We start from the raw sequence: 18,672 nt of genomic DNA, 5'->3' as shown, positions 1-18,672 counted from the left end.
GGGGGCTCGTCCGGGACTCGACATCCCTGAACTCTCATTGTTAAAAGGTGGAGTGGTGCAAAGGTAAAGCGGTTCACCTGTGATCAGAAGATTGTAGGTTCAATTCCTGCTTTGCCCGCTTTGTTACATCCTTTTACCAGCCCCTAGATAGGGGTGGTGTTTAAATTGGGGGCTTGTCCGGGATCAGATTTCCCTGAATTCTCATTGTAGAGTGGTGCCGAATTACAGTGTTCAGGGAAAGTAGTAAAGCGCTATACAAGTATACACCATTTACTATTCTGTCTTAACTGTTTTTATATTTGCTTGGGTTCGTCTCGTCCCGCCCTCTTTAACCACACCCACTAATGACAGATGACCCCCCCCCCTGTAGTTTAGTTCTCCTGGAGGTTTCTCGTTAATCTTTTCTGTTGCCTTTTGCTTGTTCTGTACCGAATTTTCACTTCAAATAATCCTTTGAAGTCACTTAAAGTAAGACGGTCATAACTGTAAAACAGTCAAATCTGGACTAAACTGATTATAACATAATATTGAAATCTTTAGAATGAATCCATTTTCACTTTCCTTGTGCAGCACATCGAGAATGTCTTACTCCGTTTATAAATCAACTAAAAAATATTTCTGATTCAGGTAAACAGGAAGCTCACAAACGGGTTTGTTCTGTGGTTTTTGTTTCTTCGGTCAATCGTTTTTGTACATCCAAACTCTGGTGGCTCACTTGGCTGACGGTTTGATTTCCTGTCCGTTTTTCAGCCACTTGATGGGAGCGTTGGGATCAGCCAGTTCCACTGTGAGCTGGATCTTCCTTCCGTGGTCCACAGAGTAGGCCGGATCCAACTTTGACAGGAAAACTGGCAAAAAACCATCAAGTTAGGATAATTCTACTGCAGCTTCAATAGCAAAATAACCCGTAAGAGCCAGCAATCACGAGCTAACGCCCCCCCTCTGCTCCATAACTTCTCCCTCAAGGCTTTAAAACGCTGCGAGTATTTACAGCCTCCTGCATTAAAAGGGTCTCGTTTCCTCCCCGCTGTCCCCCCCCCGTGCTCAGTCTGCTCGTAATATCTCTCCTCTGCCGCTCACCATCGCTCTTCTTGGGTTCCCCCTTCATCTTCTTCAGCATCTTCAGCATGCCCCTCAGGTCCGTGATGCCGTACTGAAAGGCGATCTTCTCGTAGTCGCAGGGCTTGGCGGCCTTCAGAATCTCCCACACATCCACTTCCTCCTTCGGCCCTTCGGGTTTCTTCTCCTTTCTGGGAAGGGAAATCAGAATCAAACAGTGACGGACGGATTTGGAGGATGTGTTTCTGGAGACGGGCTCACCTTTTCTTCAGCAGGGCGCTGAAGTCCAGCTCACCGGCGTCCTCCCCTGCATCCCCACTGGAGGTCAGAAACAGTGAAGATGTTAATTATCTCTTCATAAGAGAGTCGGCATTTATGAAGTACAGCAGAGGTCCCCAAAGTACGGCCCGCGGGCCGCATCCGGCCCACCTCCACATGTGGCCCGGCCCTCTGAACGATAACAGAGATTCATGATTGTTTCATTAATTTTTTTCCCTCAGCCAGGACATGCGATTGAGACCCACATCAAACATTTAATCCACCCTTCTGCTTAATGTTTACTAAAAACTCGGGGTGTAAGGAAAAATATCGCGATATTTTGTTTGGCAATACTTGTGTCAATTTAAAATGCAAAAAAGACATTTAATTAATTAATTATGATTTAGCGAAAACCAGCTTGTCTTAAAAGTTCAGTAAGTCTTGTTGGTTTTGTTGTTATAGACATTTACTACTTTGTGTTTACTTAAGACTGGTATTGAAACGTGAAAAATTGTTCATGTAGAAACTTTTGATATATCAAAATATGCATCGTATTGGGAGATACATACATATCATATCGCCAGACTCTTGTACATACACACCACTACTAAAAATGGCATAGCCAAATTAAAAAAAATTAAAAAATTAGATTAAAATCTGATCCGAATGTGTCATTTTTCTAGTCACTTTTACATACAGATGAACAATCTCTAGAAACAGAAAAAGTAATTTGACAAAACAGCTAGAATAATGCTAAAATATTATCTAAACTCCAGATTTGCTTAAAGAACTTTAAAATAAAGTCTAATTTAATAAAAAAAAAAGCTAGCATGTTGCTAAAATATTAGCTGATCTCCAAATTTTCCAAAATAGCTTAAAGTCTAATGTTGACAAAAAAGATAGGATGTTACTAATGATTTAGGTTAACACCAATTTTCCTAAAGAACTTTTAAAAAGTCTAAAGTTGACAAAAAAAAAAAAATAGCATAGTGCTAAAATATTAGCTGGACTCCGAATTGTCCTAAAGAACTTTAAAAAACTAATTTTGAAAAAACAGCTAGCACATTTTTAAAGTATTAGCTAAACTTAAAATTAGCACATAGAACTTTAAAAAGAAGTCTAATTTTGACAAAAAAGCTAAGATGTTGCTAAAATATTAGCTAAACTCCAAATTTTCCTAAAGAACTTTAAAAAAATATATAATTTTGACAAAACAGCTAGCATAATGCTAAGAAATTAGCTTACCTCCAAATTTGCTTAAATTTTTGACAAAAAAGCTAGCGTGGTGCTAAACTATTATCTAATCTCCAAATTTCCCTAAAGAACTTAAGCTCTAATGTTGACAGAACAGCTAGCATAATACTAAAATATTAGCTAAACTCCATATTTGCCTAAAGAACTTTAAAAAAATAATTTTGACAAAACAGATAGCATAATGCTATCACATTAGCTAAACTCCACATTTTCCTAAAGAACTTAAAAAGTCTAATGTTGACAAAAAAGCTAGCACATTTTTAAAGTATTAGCTAAACTTGAAATTAGCACAAAAAACCTTTTAAAAAAAAAGTCTAATTTTGACCAAAAAAATCTAGGATGTTGCTAATGATTTAGCTCAATTCGTAATTTTCCTAAAGAACTTAAAAAAAAGTCTAATTTGAAAAAAGCGGCTAACATAATGCTAAACTATTAGCTTTACTTTAAATTTCCCTAAAAAACGAATTTTGACAAAACAGCTAGCATAATGCTAAAACATTAGCTTAACTCCAAATTTTCCTCAGTCTTACCATGAGATCAAGACCTGCATCAAACGTTTATTCCAAACTTCTACTCGTGTGTTTTCATTAAAAGGAGTTAATATTCTTTTTCTGACTTCCCCAGAAAGGGTTACTAATGATTGTCTATGTCTGGCTTCAGACACCTGTTCTGTTAGCCTACAAACCGAGTCCATCAGAGAAGAAAACAGTAACGTGGGCCTCCCAGGAAGTGTTTGGGGACCCCTGCAGTGCAGCACGTTCCCTCCAAACACAGACAGTAGGAGCAGAGCGAGGTAAAAGTCTGCGTCTGGGTCGGCTTACCCTTCTTTCATCTTGTGTTCTGACAAAAATAGGATGAGTGAGAAGAGCGTCTGACGAGGACGACATGCTATCGTCATGCCCTAAATTCAAGCGACAGACGAGTAACACGAACACACCAGACATGACAGGAACGAACACGGAGATCATCAAACACTGTAAACGGAGGAAAAAACAGCGTTTTACTACGAAATGCGGGCAGATGCTTTGTTATGAAGATATTTAAATGAGGAAATAAAGTTTTATGACTGTAGCTTTTGTAATTATTCTCAGACAGACCCACTTAGGCGCTTGGAGTCATTAATTCATTTTGGCTGCAGCGGTTCAAATAAAAGATCTCAATAACTCTAAGAGGCAATGATCGAATGAGATGATCAACTAACTGGGAAGGGACTGCAGAGGCATTCAGGGGTGAGACGTAAATAATGACAGCTAAATATCCAGAATCCCGCAGTGTCTGAACGGGGCGCCGGCCTGATCAGGACATAAACAGCAGCTTGTTTGAATGCAGGATTGAACATTTTGCTCTTATTCAACTCCTCCTCCAAAAAAAATAGTGTTTTTAATAGAGCTGCCCCAAACGAATATTTTAATAGTCGACTAATAACCGATTATTTTTTCTGATTAGTTGACTAATCGGGTGATGCGCTAACTGGATGTAAAGCACTTAACCATCATTAGCTTTGAACTAAATAAAAAATATATAATCAGCTTTACTTGTGATAATGCTAATGTGAATGCTGTAAGCTGAATTTGGAAGATGCTGAAATTGATGGCTAAAATGCTGTAGTTGATAGCTGAAAACGCTGAAGCTAATAGCTAAAATCGCTAAAGCTGATAACCAGCTAAAATACTAGTTAAATGTCAAATTAGCCTAAAAAAGCTGATAAAAGCCTAAGTGGGCCAAAACAGCTAGCATGTAGCTAAAATATTAGCTTAACTCCAAAATAGTCTAAAAAAGCAAAAATAGCCTAAATTAGCCAAAAGCTAGCATGCTGCTGAAATATTAGCTAAACGCGAAAATAGCCTAAAAAACTGGGAAAAAAACAAAATTAGCCAAAACAGCTAGCATGTAGCTGAAGTATTAGCTAAACTCCAAAAAAGTCTAAAAAACAAAAAAAGGCCCCAATTAACCAAAATAGCTAGCATGCTGCTGATATATTAGCTAAACTCCAAAATAGTCTAAAAAAGCAAAAATAGCCTAAATTAGCCAAAACAGCTAGCATGCTGCTGATATATTAGCTAAACTCGAAAAAAAAAAAAAAAAAAAATCCCAAATTAACCAAAATAGCTAGCATGCTACTGAAATATTAGCTAAACTCCAAAATAGCCTAAAAAACTGGAAAAAAAGCTAAATTAGCCAAAACAGCTAGCATGTAGCTGAAGTATTAGCTAAACTCCTAAAAAAAACTTAAAAAATGCCAAGATATTCCAAAAAGCTAGCATAAAGCTATCATAACTTTAAGCTTTACTACACTGTGACTCCATATAATATAAAGTAACAACTAATCAACCATTAAATTAATCGTCGACTATTGAAATAGTCGATTAGTCGACTAATCGTGGCAGTCCTAGTTTTTAACATTTATTGATGAATTTTTCTCATGACGGAAGACAAATATTAAGAAAATTAGGCTCAAATTTGCATTTCTTGGTATTTATTCATTCACATTTTTTTTAATTGGGGGCAAACGTTTATAAAAGAGCTTATTTGTGCGGGCCACAGACTCCCTGTTCCACTCCATTCTGATGCATCAACAAAGACAAAAGTACGTCTTTGTTTTCCTCATCCGAGTTGGCATCTGTAAACAGAGAACTCTCAGCAACAGGGAGAAGTCCCGCCCACAAATCAGAGACGAACTTCGAGTGAACTCCTGTCACTTTGCAGAAACTCTTATTTTGGTTACGGCTTCAAATATCACGATTAATTAATTTGACATATTATCGAGTTATTTTTATGTATTTCTTTATCGCACTAATCTCATTTTGACATTGTATGTTCTGCACACCTGGAGGAGCATTTTATCCCGCTCATATTGCGCTCATTTCAGAAAATATCAATATTTTTTTATAGTTTTTTACGTTTACGAACCTCTGCTCGAGCTCCTTTTCGAGAAAGGTGATTCTCATGAGAAGTTAAAAAAAAGTATTATTTTAGAGGAAAGGTTCACCTCTTAGTGCTTGTTTTCGTCCAGATTATGAAGCAAAAGTTTATTTTAAAAAAGTCTAAATAGTTCAGTTCCTCCGCAGTGTAAAGCCACCTTTTTTTGTATTTTTTTGATGACAAACTTAAACAAAATGCCTAAAAATGAGGCTTTTAACTGCAATTATTAGGTTAGAAATTTGCGATTAAAATCGATTAATTAGATTAATTAATTACTGGTCATGATTAATTGATCGCATAAAATATTAATCGTATGACAGCACAATTTTAGGATAAAAATAGCATAATTATAATTAAAATCTTGAAAATAAATCCTAAAACGATTAAAACAAACGTGAACTCGCTCTGAAAAAACCTCAGAAGATAAACCAGACTTTTGTTTTGAAAATTCAGTTTCATTATAACATACAAGATTTTTCTTCAATGAATGAGTTCAGAAAAGGCTCTTCGCTGGATGTTTTTTGAAGTGTCTTCCGCCGAGCTCCTCTGAGGCCGAGATGAATGCCAGTGTGCCCAAAGTCATTCTGGGTAATCACGCTCATCCCATGGATGAACAGTTCATCCAAGGATAACATCCATCCGGCGTCTCCCTGAGATCCTGATGGGAGTAAAACCTCCCAGGGCCATAATGTCCTTGCTCGCAAAAACACACGTAACCGTCAAATGGTCGGCTGAGCATGGAGCCGCGTTCGCCGGCGTGCGCTCCGTCCGCAGCATCTTCATTACTCGACACTGAGCTAAAGTCACTGATGTGGAGAAATCGGGACAAAAGCTCACGAGAAAACTTGATGACTGGAGAGGAAAAATACAAACTCCTACGACTAAACAACTTATGGGAAAAATGTGAGGCGACAGGAAACAAATGTAGTGATTACAAAAAAAATTCAATGCAGCGCATCAATCAGGCCCCGCCCCTGAAAATGATCTACATCATGTGACAAAGTCAAGGCCCGGGGGCCGGATCCGGCCCTCCAGATCATTTTATTTTATTGTTTTTAATTACCCGATGTTATCCTGCGCTAATTTCTTACTTTTGAAAAAATATATATTTTTATGGAGAGTAAAATATTGAAAGTTATTTAAGGCTTAAGTTGATTTATTCTGGAATAATATTTCTGCCTTTATATTAATCATAATTATGTCAAAAAGTTATAGTTTTAAAGTTTTTAAAATTGGCATTCTGCTAGTTTTTGGACTATTTTGGCATTTACTAAGATTTTTTTTTGTGTGGCTATTTTAGAGTTTAGCTAACATTTCAGCTACATGCTAACTGTTGTGGCTAATTTAGGTTCTTTCAACTTTTAAGGCTATTCTGGAGTTTAGCTAATATATCAGCTATGTGCTACGTGCTAGCTGTTTTGGCTAATTTAAGATTTTTTTTGTTTTTAGGCGGTTTTGGAATTTAGCTAACATTTCAGCTACATGCTAGCTGCTTTGCCTAATTTACGTTTTTTTGTTTGTTTTAAAGGCTTTTTTGGAGTTTAGCTAACATTTCAGCTACATACTAGCTGCTTTGGCTAATTTAGGTTCTTGCAACTTTTTAGGCTATTCTGGAATTTAGCTAACATTTCAGCAATATGCTAGCTGTTTTGCCTAATTTACGTTTTTTTTTGTTTGTTTTTAAGGCTTTTTTTTAGTTTAGCTAACATTTCACCTACATGCTAGCTGTTTTGGCTAATTTTCTTTTTTTCTTTTGGTTGTTTTTTAGGCTGATTCATAGTTTAGCTAATATTTTAGCCACATGCTAGCTCTTTTAGCTAATTTTGGCTTTTTCTGTTTTTTAGGCTGTTTTGGACTTTAGCTATTATTTCAGCTACATGCTAGCTGTTTTGGCTAACCTAACCTAAGTTTTCTTTCTGTATTTATGTATTTATTTATTTTTAGTATTTAGGCTAATTTGGAATTTAGCTAATATTTTAGCTGGCTGTCAGCTTCAGCGTTTTTGGCTTTTAGCTTCAGCGTTTTTAGCTATCAATTATTAGCATCTTCGGCTTTCATCACTAGCATCTTCAGCAGCCAAATTCATCTTACAGCATTCACACTAGCATTATCGTGGGTAATGCTATATATCTAGTTCATAATTATGTTAAATTTTTAAAATGTAGCCTTAGAATGTTCAGTGTTTTTTCTGTTCGGCCCACGACCTCAGTTGTGTTTTGGATTTTGGCCCCCTGTATGACTGAGTTTGGCCCCCCTGATCTACATGAAAACAAGAGCTTTGAGCTGCAGTTTGTGGAGCATCACAGGCAGAAGTCTGGGCTCATTATTTTGTCTTCCAGCTCTGAAACATTATCTTGACATTAATACTTAAATGGGTGTACACATTTACTCGCCAAGAATAAAGTTAAAGTGGAATCATACGAATGCGGGCTGTGAGTGCTTGTGAAATGCTGTCAAACCCTCCCAGAGTGCAGTGTCAGCCTGCAGTATACATTCTGCAGGATGGGTTTCCTTTGAAGCCCTCTCAGTCAGCCAACCAGACACAGAGGAGGCCAGATGATGAAGGAGAAACTCCCCTCATGCCTGAGGCGCAAAACCAGGAGCTTTTTTTAGATATAAAACAAACTGTACAGATAATCCATCCGTCCGGTTCCTACGCCAGTTTTCTGTCCTTTAGGGTCACGGGGGCGGGGCTAAGCCCTTCCAGTTTGCCTCTGGTTAGACGTGGATAGAAAATGATTTCTTAGTCATTTTCAAATCATTTCCAGCGGTCTTTGATTATGATTATTCTGTTTTCTAGGACATAGATTTAGATTCAGAAATTTGTCTCCGAGTTGTGGGCGGGACTAATCCCTCTGTTTACATTCTCTCTCCGCTAGCTTACAACCTCTCACACCCTGGCGAGCGATTTCAGAGCGAACTAGCCGTCCAGTTTGGATCCAGATGCTAACTCGGACGAGGAAAACAAAGTCGTTCATGGATGTATTTATCAAAAGTGGATGCATTGGAATGGACAACAACTACGAACTTCTTCAAACGCCTTTTTTTTGTCTGCTCCTGATTCACCATCAGGCGGCCGTAGTGTTGTGGTGGAGCGGTCGACCTCTGATCGTAAAGTTTCAGGTTTGATTCCTGCCTTGCCCACTGATGTGTCGAAGTGTCCTTTGGGAAGACACTGAACCCACTTTGTCTCTGGTGGACGGTTGGCACCAGTCGCCATCAATGAGTGAATGGGACTGTCGGATATTCGAAGAAGGTAGAAAAGCGCTAAACAAGTACACACTATTTACTATGATTGGAATAAATAAATACTCAAATGCAATTTTGAACTTAATTTTCTTAATATATGTCCTCCATCCTAAGAAAAATGTTAAAAGCACAATTTTCATTGGAGTGTTTTTAAGAACCTCTATGATAATTTTGTTTTATTTAAAAACATGTTCCTAGTAGTGTTTTAATTAAGATTATGAAGTTTTTAACCAAAATCCCAGAACCTAAATGTCATAAAAAGTCATTTTTCATGCTTATCTGAAGCCTCTGTTTCCAAAATCTCCTCTGAGGGGGCGTGGCTTTTGGAGCTCCGCCCCTGCCCCCTCCCCTGTCTGACTATGATAGCTCTGTGTCTCGCTAGCATAAATCTTCTCCGCTGCTTCATAAAAATGTCCATCAATGTGGGTAATGTCCAGCCGTATGGTTCTGATCCAGATGTCAGCTGGGACGAGGAAGTGAAGATCTTCATGGACAGAACTTCCTCCAAAATCCTGATTCTTTCTCCTTCCAGTTCACCAAAGACTCTTTTAGCTAATTCTCCAATGTTTATTGACTGTGATCAATACATTCAATCATTGGTTTCTCAGAGTTCTTGATAAAATAATCAAAGCTAACATCAAAATGCTCTTTCATTGATTTACAATCCTTTCCAACTGCGGTCAAATGAGCCGCCGTTCACATTTCCGTGGTCACATCAAGAAGCTCCGTGGAGTCTGGTGGAGATTTTCCAGCGTTCTCAGTCCTGCTACCGTAAGTATTGGATGAAACTCACACCAAAAATCCAGTGATGCTGATTTGACCACAGAAATGTGAACGGCGGCTCATTTGACTGCAGTCAATGTGAAGATACCATCTTCTCTTCTCCAGAACCTGAACTAGACACTAGGAACAGATGAGGGTTTAGTGCATGTGCAGCAGAGCTGTTGATGGAAGAAGATCATTCATTCAAACAGAGTCTGTCTATCAGACATTACTGATATTGCTCTAAATTAGTCTATAAGAACCTCAGTAGATAACAAATTAGCCAAAAACGTTAGCATGTTGCTAAAATATTAGCTGAACTCTAAATTAGCAAGAAAAGACCTCATTAGAATCCAAATTAGCCCAAAAGCCAAAACATTGCTTAAATACTAGCTGAACTCAAAATTGCATCAAATTTGTCAGTAAACTAAATTAGTCAAAAACGTTAGCATGTGGCTAAATAAAACTCCAAATAAGCATGAAAAAAATCTTAGTAGATAACAAATTAGTGAAAAATGTTACTATGTTGCTAAAGAAAACTCCAAATGAACATTAAAAAAACCTCAATAGATAACAAATTAGCCAAAAACGTTAGCATGTTGCGAAAGAAAACTCTAAATTAGCATTAAAAAACCCTCCGTAGATAACAAATTAGCCAAAAATGTTAGCATGTTGCTAAAGGAAGCTCTAAATTAGCATTAAAAAACCCTCCGTAGATAACAAATTAGCCAAAAACGTTAGCCTGTTGAAGCTTAATACTCAGTTGTGTTTAAATTTTAATAAAACATTTCTTTACACACATATAAGTTTACATATGCTGAAATGATAACAGCGAAGCTATTTTAAGACCAAATCCACAGGCAAACTCTAAATGTGTCACGTTAATGGAGATTGTTCTTTAGGGATGTTTTCACAGGAAGGACTTAAGCGTGAAGTCCTCAGGGGAAGATCCTCACACCTTCTCTGCGGAGGATTCTCCCATTATTCCTGGCCGACCGTCAGTGCACAGCCATTTCTAGTCTCTCAGCAGATGCTCTGTTGGGAGTTGGTCCCAGACTCTGGCTGTGCTGCTCCAGAACTTCCACAGTTCTGTCATGTGTTCTCCACGTTCTTATTGATGCCGACCTCCAGAAAACTTTCTGAACACAAGTTATCTTCACAGGTCTGTCAAGTCCCACATTATGAAGCTACTGCCGCCATGTTCAGGTGTAATATTGGGATTTCTGACGTGATTAATTCATTATCAGGGGATACTGGCACCTCCTTATGGACTTTTAATTTTTTCAGTCCTTTAGATCTTTTTCTATATAAGTTTGTAGAAAAATGCTGTGCCCGCCTGAGCGTGAAACGCTGCAGAAATATTTGTGCATCTTTTCCCGTCTCGGTGGTGTGACAACACGTCGTCCCTTAACTTCAGGGCTCATTTTTCTCTCTGTCACTCTCTGCAAACACGCCAGGGCCTCACATGTTTAGTATTCATGAAAAAAGCAGTCAAACTTCATGTGTGTGAGGCGGCCGCCCTTGTTAGAACAAACACACACATGCGTGTCTTATTCGAAACAGGATCCTCAGAGTTAACTTGTGGAGGCTGAGCCGCATGCCCTCCAAAAGATGATGTGTTTACCACACTCGCACATTATCTCTCCAGCAGCATATTTCAATTACACCCAACATCTCAGTTTTGATTTATCACAGCCGCCCCCCTCCTGCGCTCTGCCTCCCCCTCGTATCTGCACTCTGTAAGTAAGCAGAGTGAGGTTCCTTTGTGCCCGATCCGATCCCGAGTCATTCCATTTTGTGTATTTGCTGATTCCGAGTCCCGATCTGATACTTTTGTGACACATTTAAAACATGAACAAGTTAAATGAATAGATTTGTGTGAAATAGATTTAATAAACAAGTAAAAAAAGAGCAAATATAAAATAGGAAAAAATAAAATTTTCTTGTTATATAAGTGATAATTAGTCATGTGAGAAAGTTTAGTGACTTTAGCTTTAATATATTTAGAGAACATTTTTTTGAACATTTTTAACAAAGTATGATTCCTGTAAAAATAAAGGATAACTTTGTTTTAGCAGGAATTTAATGATGAGTGTTCATGATCAACTGATATCTTTAGAACCCTTTATTAATGTTTTTTTTTTATTATTATTTTTTTTTAAGATTATGTAAATTTTTTTTGAGCTCCTAAACACACCTTAGGTCACAGGCCGAACACGATAAAAACATTTAATAAACACTTTAAAACAATTTTTTAAAAACTTTTTAACATAATTGTGAACTAGATATTTAGCATTAACTGCAGCAATACTGAATGCTGTAAGCTGAATTTGGCTGCTGAAGATGCTACTGCTGATAGCTAAAGATGCTGAAGTTGGTAGCTGAAAACTCTCAAGCTAATAGCAAATTAAAATATCAGCTAAATGAAAATTAGCCTAAAAAAAAACTTTTAAAAAGGCCTAAATTAGCCAAAACAGCTAGCATGTAGCTGAAATATTAGCTAAACTTCATAATAGCCTAAAAAATCTTAGTAAACCAAAGTGGTCCAAAAAGCTAGCATAATGCCAATTTTTAAAACTTTAAAACTGTAAGTTTTTACCATAATTTTTAATAAAAACAGACAAGAATATTATTCCAGAATAAATCAACTTAAATATCAAATAACTTTCAATATTTTTACTCTTCATAAAAAGTTTTATTATCAAAATTATACAAGTTAGAAATGAGTGTGACATAACATTTGGCCATTAATACCAATAAAATAAAATGATCCGGAGGGCCGGATAGAATTGCCCGGAGGGCCACATCCGGCCCCCGGGCCTTAACTTTGACACGTGTCTTAAGAAATCACATTTTTGGCTTTATTACCACAGTAGTTAATTTTCTTAACTGTTATTTCTCTGTCAGATAAATAAAACAGCCATGTCAAAGGACAGCTCGGGTCCTAAGGGGGTAAATCACGGAGCTAGCACTTAGCTTAGCACAGTTAGCTTCTGCTCCACGGCACAAAGAGCTTAACATTAAACACAGACAAAAACTGTTGAAATGCTTTTAGAGGTTGTTGTTTGTGTTGGGACAAACCAATAGAGAGACTTACTGTCAGTTTAAAGTGTTTTTAAGTTATTGATCCTGGAAGTCTGAATCTGCGAACATCTAGCTAGCTTGACAGGATTGTTTTGTTAGCCTCCTGTTTAAACTGCAGCTGTATTCTGCTTCATTTCATGTCAGTGACATTTTGTGATCTGCTCTAGTTGAGTAATTATCTGGAATAAGATTGAAATATAAAGCGCTGATTATAATAAGAATAAATGAAATATCTGGGACCTCATTTGTGATCGGATCGGGTCATCCCTACTGAGAACCTGTCTGAGCCGTTCTATCTAACAGAGCTCAAAACAATAAAGGAAACATTATTTTTGAGTGTCGTTTCTAAATATGGAGCCTAAGTACAGTAAAAGCCGATTCTTCAAGTCAGCAGGGAAACTGTTGCATCCCGCGAAGAAGCAAAGGCCTCCGAGTAGACTGTAGCTGAGACATGAGGTGGTTGTTACGCGACGCTCCTCCAGATGCAGGCAGCAGACGCATTGAGACGTGACAGTAAGAGAGAGATGATAGACTGACTGAGTGACTTGCTGGAACAAAGTCTGCTAACAGTGAGGGATTGACAGACACATGGGCAGAGACGCTCGGCGAGAATGACAGATGCCCGGAGGCAGCGATCTACAGAGGAGCATATGGGGAGACACGGTGACGGGTGACATGTTGAGCAGACCCTCGCCAGCTCTGACACTTACGATCGCTTAAAAGCCTCCAAGATGTTGTCCTGCTGATCCTCTTGTGCAGCTGAGGAGCAGACAGGAAGAGAGAGGCTGGTGAGAGCGCGGCGGGGTTAATTCATCACACAGCGGGCCGGAGCAGCACACGAATAATGGACTGATGACCTCGCGAGGCCACTAAATGATAGGACCTAATGTGTATCACACTCACTGAGTTATTGGCTGACAGAGTCAGTTACATAGTAATGGTGGACATGCTGAATGGAAGATGACAATAATGTGATTAAGTGTCTGTCTGCAGACCCACCCTGCACGGAGACTTCGAATGCGCAGCTGTCGCACTTGTCTTTGGAGGTGACCTCGCAGCGGTAGCCACCTGCGTCTCCATCCACCACTTTGATGATGCTCATCTCGTAAGTGTAGATCTGACAGAGAGAGGGGGTGATAAGAATTAAAAGAGCCGCGCGGATATGCGGTATACGTGCTCAGCGGCACATTCACTCGCCGTGGCGACACCTTCCTCAAAGTCTGGTTCGTTTTATGCTAATCGCGAAGAGTGTCTGCTTTATTTGGACGTATTTCATGGCTCGACGACGAGGCTGTGATGTCCGCGACACTAACGGGAAAACAAACTGCAGCCTTGCAGATGCAGATGATTATCTGCATCATTTTGGAGCTGACAGACAGTGACAGTTACACGCGATCCTTCACACGCCGCAACTGTTGTGAAACAAAAGCTGATTATTTAACAGCTGCTGAGTTTTAGCTCCGCTGTGTCCGATCCTTGAAAATAATGCAAATATGACGAACATGCACAGAAAATATGAGGAAACCTCATCATAAATTATTTTATTAATGTGTTTTATGTAAGAACGAACATTAAGTTTCTGTTTTTGCTGTTTTTTCTTAAATAAATTTGGTAAAAGTCTAATAAACATTCAAACCTATAAGCTAAATGCAACAAAATGCTCACATTTACAGCAGTTAAACCTTAAAGCTGAATCTCTAAAGTAAAACTTTAACTCATCTAAAACACTAACTGCAAAAAAATGGGTTTATTATTCTTTAGAGATAGATTCAACAGAAATAATCCATTTTTTTCCTGATCCAAATCTGTTTTTTTCCCATTTTTGATCATTTATGACTTAATATTAGTGTGACAGATTTGTAGTTTTGAATTGTTTGCTTTGCAAATGTCCTCAGCGTATTAAAATATTTAAAATATGTATACACTACCGTTCAAAAGTCACTTACAAAATTTTCTTATTTTTGAAAGTAAAGCACAAATTTTTCAATAAATAAAACTTTTTAGAAATGATTTTAAAAAGGACTCTTCTAGTTGCAAATGTCTAGTTTTTGGTCCGTTATCTACATTCCACCAACTCTCACTCCAGTGATCTAATTCTGTTTGTTCGTTGTGTCAGAAGACTAACGGATGATTACGAAACACTCGTGCGATCATGTTGACACAGCTGAAAACTGTTTCGCTGGTTAAAGAAGCTATAAAACTGACCCTCCTTTGAGTATCTGGAGCATCGCATTTTTAGGGTCGATTAAACACTCAAAATGTCCAGAAAAAAAGAACTTTAATGTGAAACTCAACAGTTCTGTTGTTGTTATTAGAAATGAAGGCTATTCCAATCAAGAAATTTCCAAGAAAACTGAAGATTTCCTTCAACGGTGTGTACCACTCTCTTTAGAGAACAGCACAAACAGGCTCTAACCAGAGTAGAAAACGTAGGAGGTCCCGCTGTACAACTAAGCTAGAAGATAAGCACATTAGTTTCCGGTCTGACTGAGAAATAGACGCTTTCTGAGAACATAGGTCCTCAACTGGCAGCTCCAGTGAATAGTATCTATAAAACACCAGTGTGAAGGTACAAGTGAAACTCTTGTTGTTAGAAGAAATGAAGGCTATTCTATGTAAGAAATTGCAAAGAATCTGAATCTTTCTTTCACCAGTGTGTACTACTCTCTTTAGAGAACAGCACAAACAGGCTCTAACCAGAGTACAAAAAGAAGCTAAAGGCTTTTCTACACTACTGAGCACAAAGATAAGTACATTAGAGTCTCTATTTTGAGAAATAGACGTCTCATAGGTCCTCAACTGGTACCTTCAGTAAATAGTACCCGTAAGATACCAGGGTCACAATCTACATGTGAAACTCAACAGTTCTATTGTTGTTCATAGACATGAAGACTTTTCCATGTAAGAAATTGCCAAAAAAGGGAAGATTTCCTTCAACGGTGTGTACTACTTTATAGAGAATAGCACAAACAGGCTCTAACAAAAGTAAAAAAGAAGTGGGAGACCCAGCTGTACAACTAAGGCAGAAGACAAGCAAATTAGAGTCTCTAGTTTGACTGAGAAATAGATGCGTCATAGGTCCTCAACTGGGAGCTTCGGTAAAGAGTACTCGTAAAACGTCAGTGTCAACATCTACATGTGAAACTCAACAGGTCTATTGTTGCTTGTAGAAATAAAGGCTATTCCATGTAAGAAATTGCCCAGAAACTGAGAATTTCTTTCAACTGTGTGTACTACTCTCTTTAGAGAACAGCAAATTAGTATGTTAAAGGCTCTAGTTTGACTGAGAATTAGACGTCACATAGGTCCTCAACTGGCACCTTCATTAAATATTACCTGTAAAACGCCAGAGTCAACATCTACATGTGAACCTCAACTATTGTTGTTTGTAGATATAAAGGCCATTTCATGTAAGAAATTGCCAAGAAACTGAGAATCTCCTTCAATGGTGTGTACTCCTCTCTTTAGAGAACAGCACAAACAGGCTCTAACCAGAGTAGAAAAAGAATTAGGAGACCCAGCTGTACAACTAAACTAGAAAACAAGCAGATTAAAGTCTCTAGTTTGACTCAGAAATAGACGCCTCATAGGTCCTCAATTGGCAGCTTCAGTAAAGAGTACTCATAAAACTCCAGTGTCAACATCTACATGTGAAACTCAACAGTTCTATTGTTCATAGAATAGAAGGCCTTTTTTGTGAGAAATTGCCAAGAAACTGATGATTTCATTCAACTGTATGTACTAGTCTCTTTAGAGAACAGCACAAACAGGCTCTAACTAGAGTAGTAAAACATAAGTACAGGTCTTTAGCTTCAGTAAATAGTACGTCAGTCTCAATTCAGGATGCGAATCTTCAGGGCAGAGTGTCAAAGAGAAAGTCATAACTGAGACATAGAAAAAGGTGAATATGGGCAAGAAAAACACAGACGTCAAACAGATTAATCTGGAATTGAGTGGCCAGTGCAACCACCAGATATAAACCCATTGAGCTCTTATGGGAGCAACTTGACCTTATGGTCCAATAGAAGTGCCCATACAGCCAATTCAAGTTGTGGGAGGGGCTTATAGAAGAGGGGTACATTTTCTCCACATTAAATTTAAATGTTATTTCCAAATAAATATCATTATGTTTATATTAGTATGTTTAAGTAAACTCCTTCCAGCCCAAACCCGCAGATCTTGTACCTTGGTGTTCCTGTCATAAGTCTCCTTGAACTGCAGGTGTTTCCCAGCTTTGCTGATCAGGTCCAACCACTTCCCCTTCAGCCACTTCATGGCCGGCTTCCTGGTCAGGCTGGAGGAGTCCACTTTGGCCACAAACGTGATGTCCTTCCCTGCCGTTACCAGAGACGAGAGGCTGGATTCATTGGAGGCCACGCTCCGTCCACGTCCACCCCTGACATGGAGCGTTTAACTCAAGCGTTTGATGGCCGCTCGTTCTCCATACCTTTGGTGGCGGTGACACTTTCTGGCCTCAGCACGAACAGACCGGTCGCCTCTGGGTTTTCTCCTGGTGCTTCATCTGCAGAGTGGATGACACAGGGCGAATCATAACACTTCAGAGAGATGGAGACACGGGGACATGAGACAAAAGGACCAAGCAAACCCTTAAAAATCTGCTTCTGGAAATTCATTAAAAAGATGTGAGGATGGGATTCTCTGTTGTTTTGATCTGAGACTACACCTCTGTTACACTTTGTGAATCTGTGGGCGATGGCGGCACTCTCTGCATCCGACCGGTCCACGAGGAGAACTCTGCAAACGTCACATTAGGGTCGAGTCTGCCACATTCTGCCAGCAGGTACTGTCATATCTTAAAAGTAGCTGCTACTTTATCTGCTTACTTGTTTCTTTTTCAGGTAAATGGATGTAACCTTTGAGAGGTGTTTGCTTGTCAGTCGATACGCTTACAGCAAATGTGTCAAAGTCAAGGCCCAGGGGCCGGATCCGGCCCTCCAGATCATTTTATTTTATTTTATTGTTATTAATGGCCCAATGTTATTTCTTACTTCTTATTTCTAAATTCTACCATTTTGAAAAAATATATTTTTATGGAAAACAAAATATTGAAAGTTATTTAAGGTTTAAGTTGATTTATTCTGGAATAATATTCCTGCATTTTTATTATTCATAACTATGTTAAAAAGTTACGGTTTTAAAGTTTTCAATATTGGCATTATGCTAGCTTTTTGGACTATTTTGGCATTTACTAAGATTTGTTTTAGGCTATTTTAGAGTTTAGCTAACATTTCAGCTTCATGCTAGCTGTTTTGGCTAATTTTGCTTTTTTTTATTGTTTTTTTTTTTAGGGCCGTTTTCGAGTTTAGCTGTTTCAGCTACATGTTAGCAGTTTGGGCTAATTTAGGCTTTTCTTTTTAAGTTTTCGTGTATGTTTTGGAGTTCAGCTAACATTTCAGTTACTTGCTAGCTGTTTGGGCTAATTTAGGATTTTCTTTTTAAGTTTTTGTGTTTGTTTTGGAGTTTAGCTAACATTTCAACTGTATGCTAGCTGTTTTGGCTAATTTAGGCTTTTTTTATTGTTTTTTTTTCAGGACGTTTTCAAGTTTAGCTGTTTCAGCTACATGTTAGCAGTTTGGGCTAATTTAGGCTTTTTTTAAGTTTTTGTGTTTGTTTTGGAGTTTAGCTAACATTTAAGCTACATGCTAGCTGTTTGGGCTAATTTAGGATTTTCTTTTTAAGTTTTTTAGGCTTTTTTGGAGTTTAGCTAACATTTAAGCTACATGCTAGCTGTTTTGGCTTGTTAAGGCTTTTATTCAGTGTTTAAGAACACTTTGAAGTTTGGCTAATTTTTCAGCAACATGCTAGCTTTTTGGGCTAAGTAATTTTTTTTGGGCTAAAAGGTTTTCAGGCTAATTTGGCATTTAGCTAATATTTTAGCTAGCTATCAGCTTCAGTGATTTAACCTATCAAGTTAAGCATCTTCAGCGGCCAAATTCAGCTTTCACACTAGCATTAATGCAGGAGTGACATGCTTAGACCCCGCTTAGACGCTTAGACGTATGCCCCCACAACCCGGTCCTGGATGAACCGGGAGAAGATGGATGGATGGATATATATCTAGTT

At 38.3% G+C, this 18,672-nt stretch overlaps 1 protein-coding gene across 4 annotated transcripts in view; it reads right to left on the bottom strand.

Annotated features, from left to right (window-relative positions):
• Positions 1-18,672, bottom strand: part of mybpc2a (myosin binding protein Ca) — a 95,062-nt gene that overhangs the window by 39,225 nt on the left and 37,165 nt on the right. For 2 of the 4 annotated variants that reach the window (XM_024271787.2, XM_036213122.1), the window contains 7 exons: positions 17,036-17,110; positions 16,774-16,922; positions 13,588-13,705; positions 13,299-13,347; positions 1,321-1,377; positions 1,081-1,250; positions 716-848 (listed from right to left, as the gene is read on the bottom strand). In XM_024271787.2, coding sequence (XP_024127555.1) covers positions 716-848; positions 1,081-1,250; positions 1,321-1,377; positions 13,299-13,347; positions 13,588-13,705; positions 16,774-16,922; positions 17,036-17,110 — 751 coding nt within the window. Of the gene's footprint in view, positions 1-715; positions 849-1,080; positions 1,251-1,320; positions 1,378-13,298; positions 13,348-13,587; positions 13,706-16,773; positions 16,923-17,035; positions 17,236-18,672 lie in introns of those variants that run through there. The other 2 variants (XM_024271785.2, XM_024271786.2) reach the window with 1 other exon arrangement.

This window comes from Oryzias melastigma, linkage group LG8 (genome assembly GCF_002922805.2).
Source record: "Oryzias melastigma strain HK-1 linkage group LG8, ASM292280v2, whole genome shotgun sequence".
NCBI classification, from domain to species: Eukaryota; Metazoa; Chordata; class Actinopteri; order Beloniformes; family Adrianichthyidae; genus Oryzias; species Oryzias melastigma.
The sequence above is the reverse complement of the archived record's forward strand: the minus strand, read 5'-3'. Positions and strand labels throughout refer to the sequence as shown.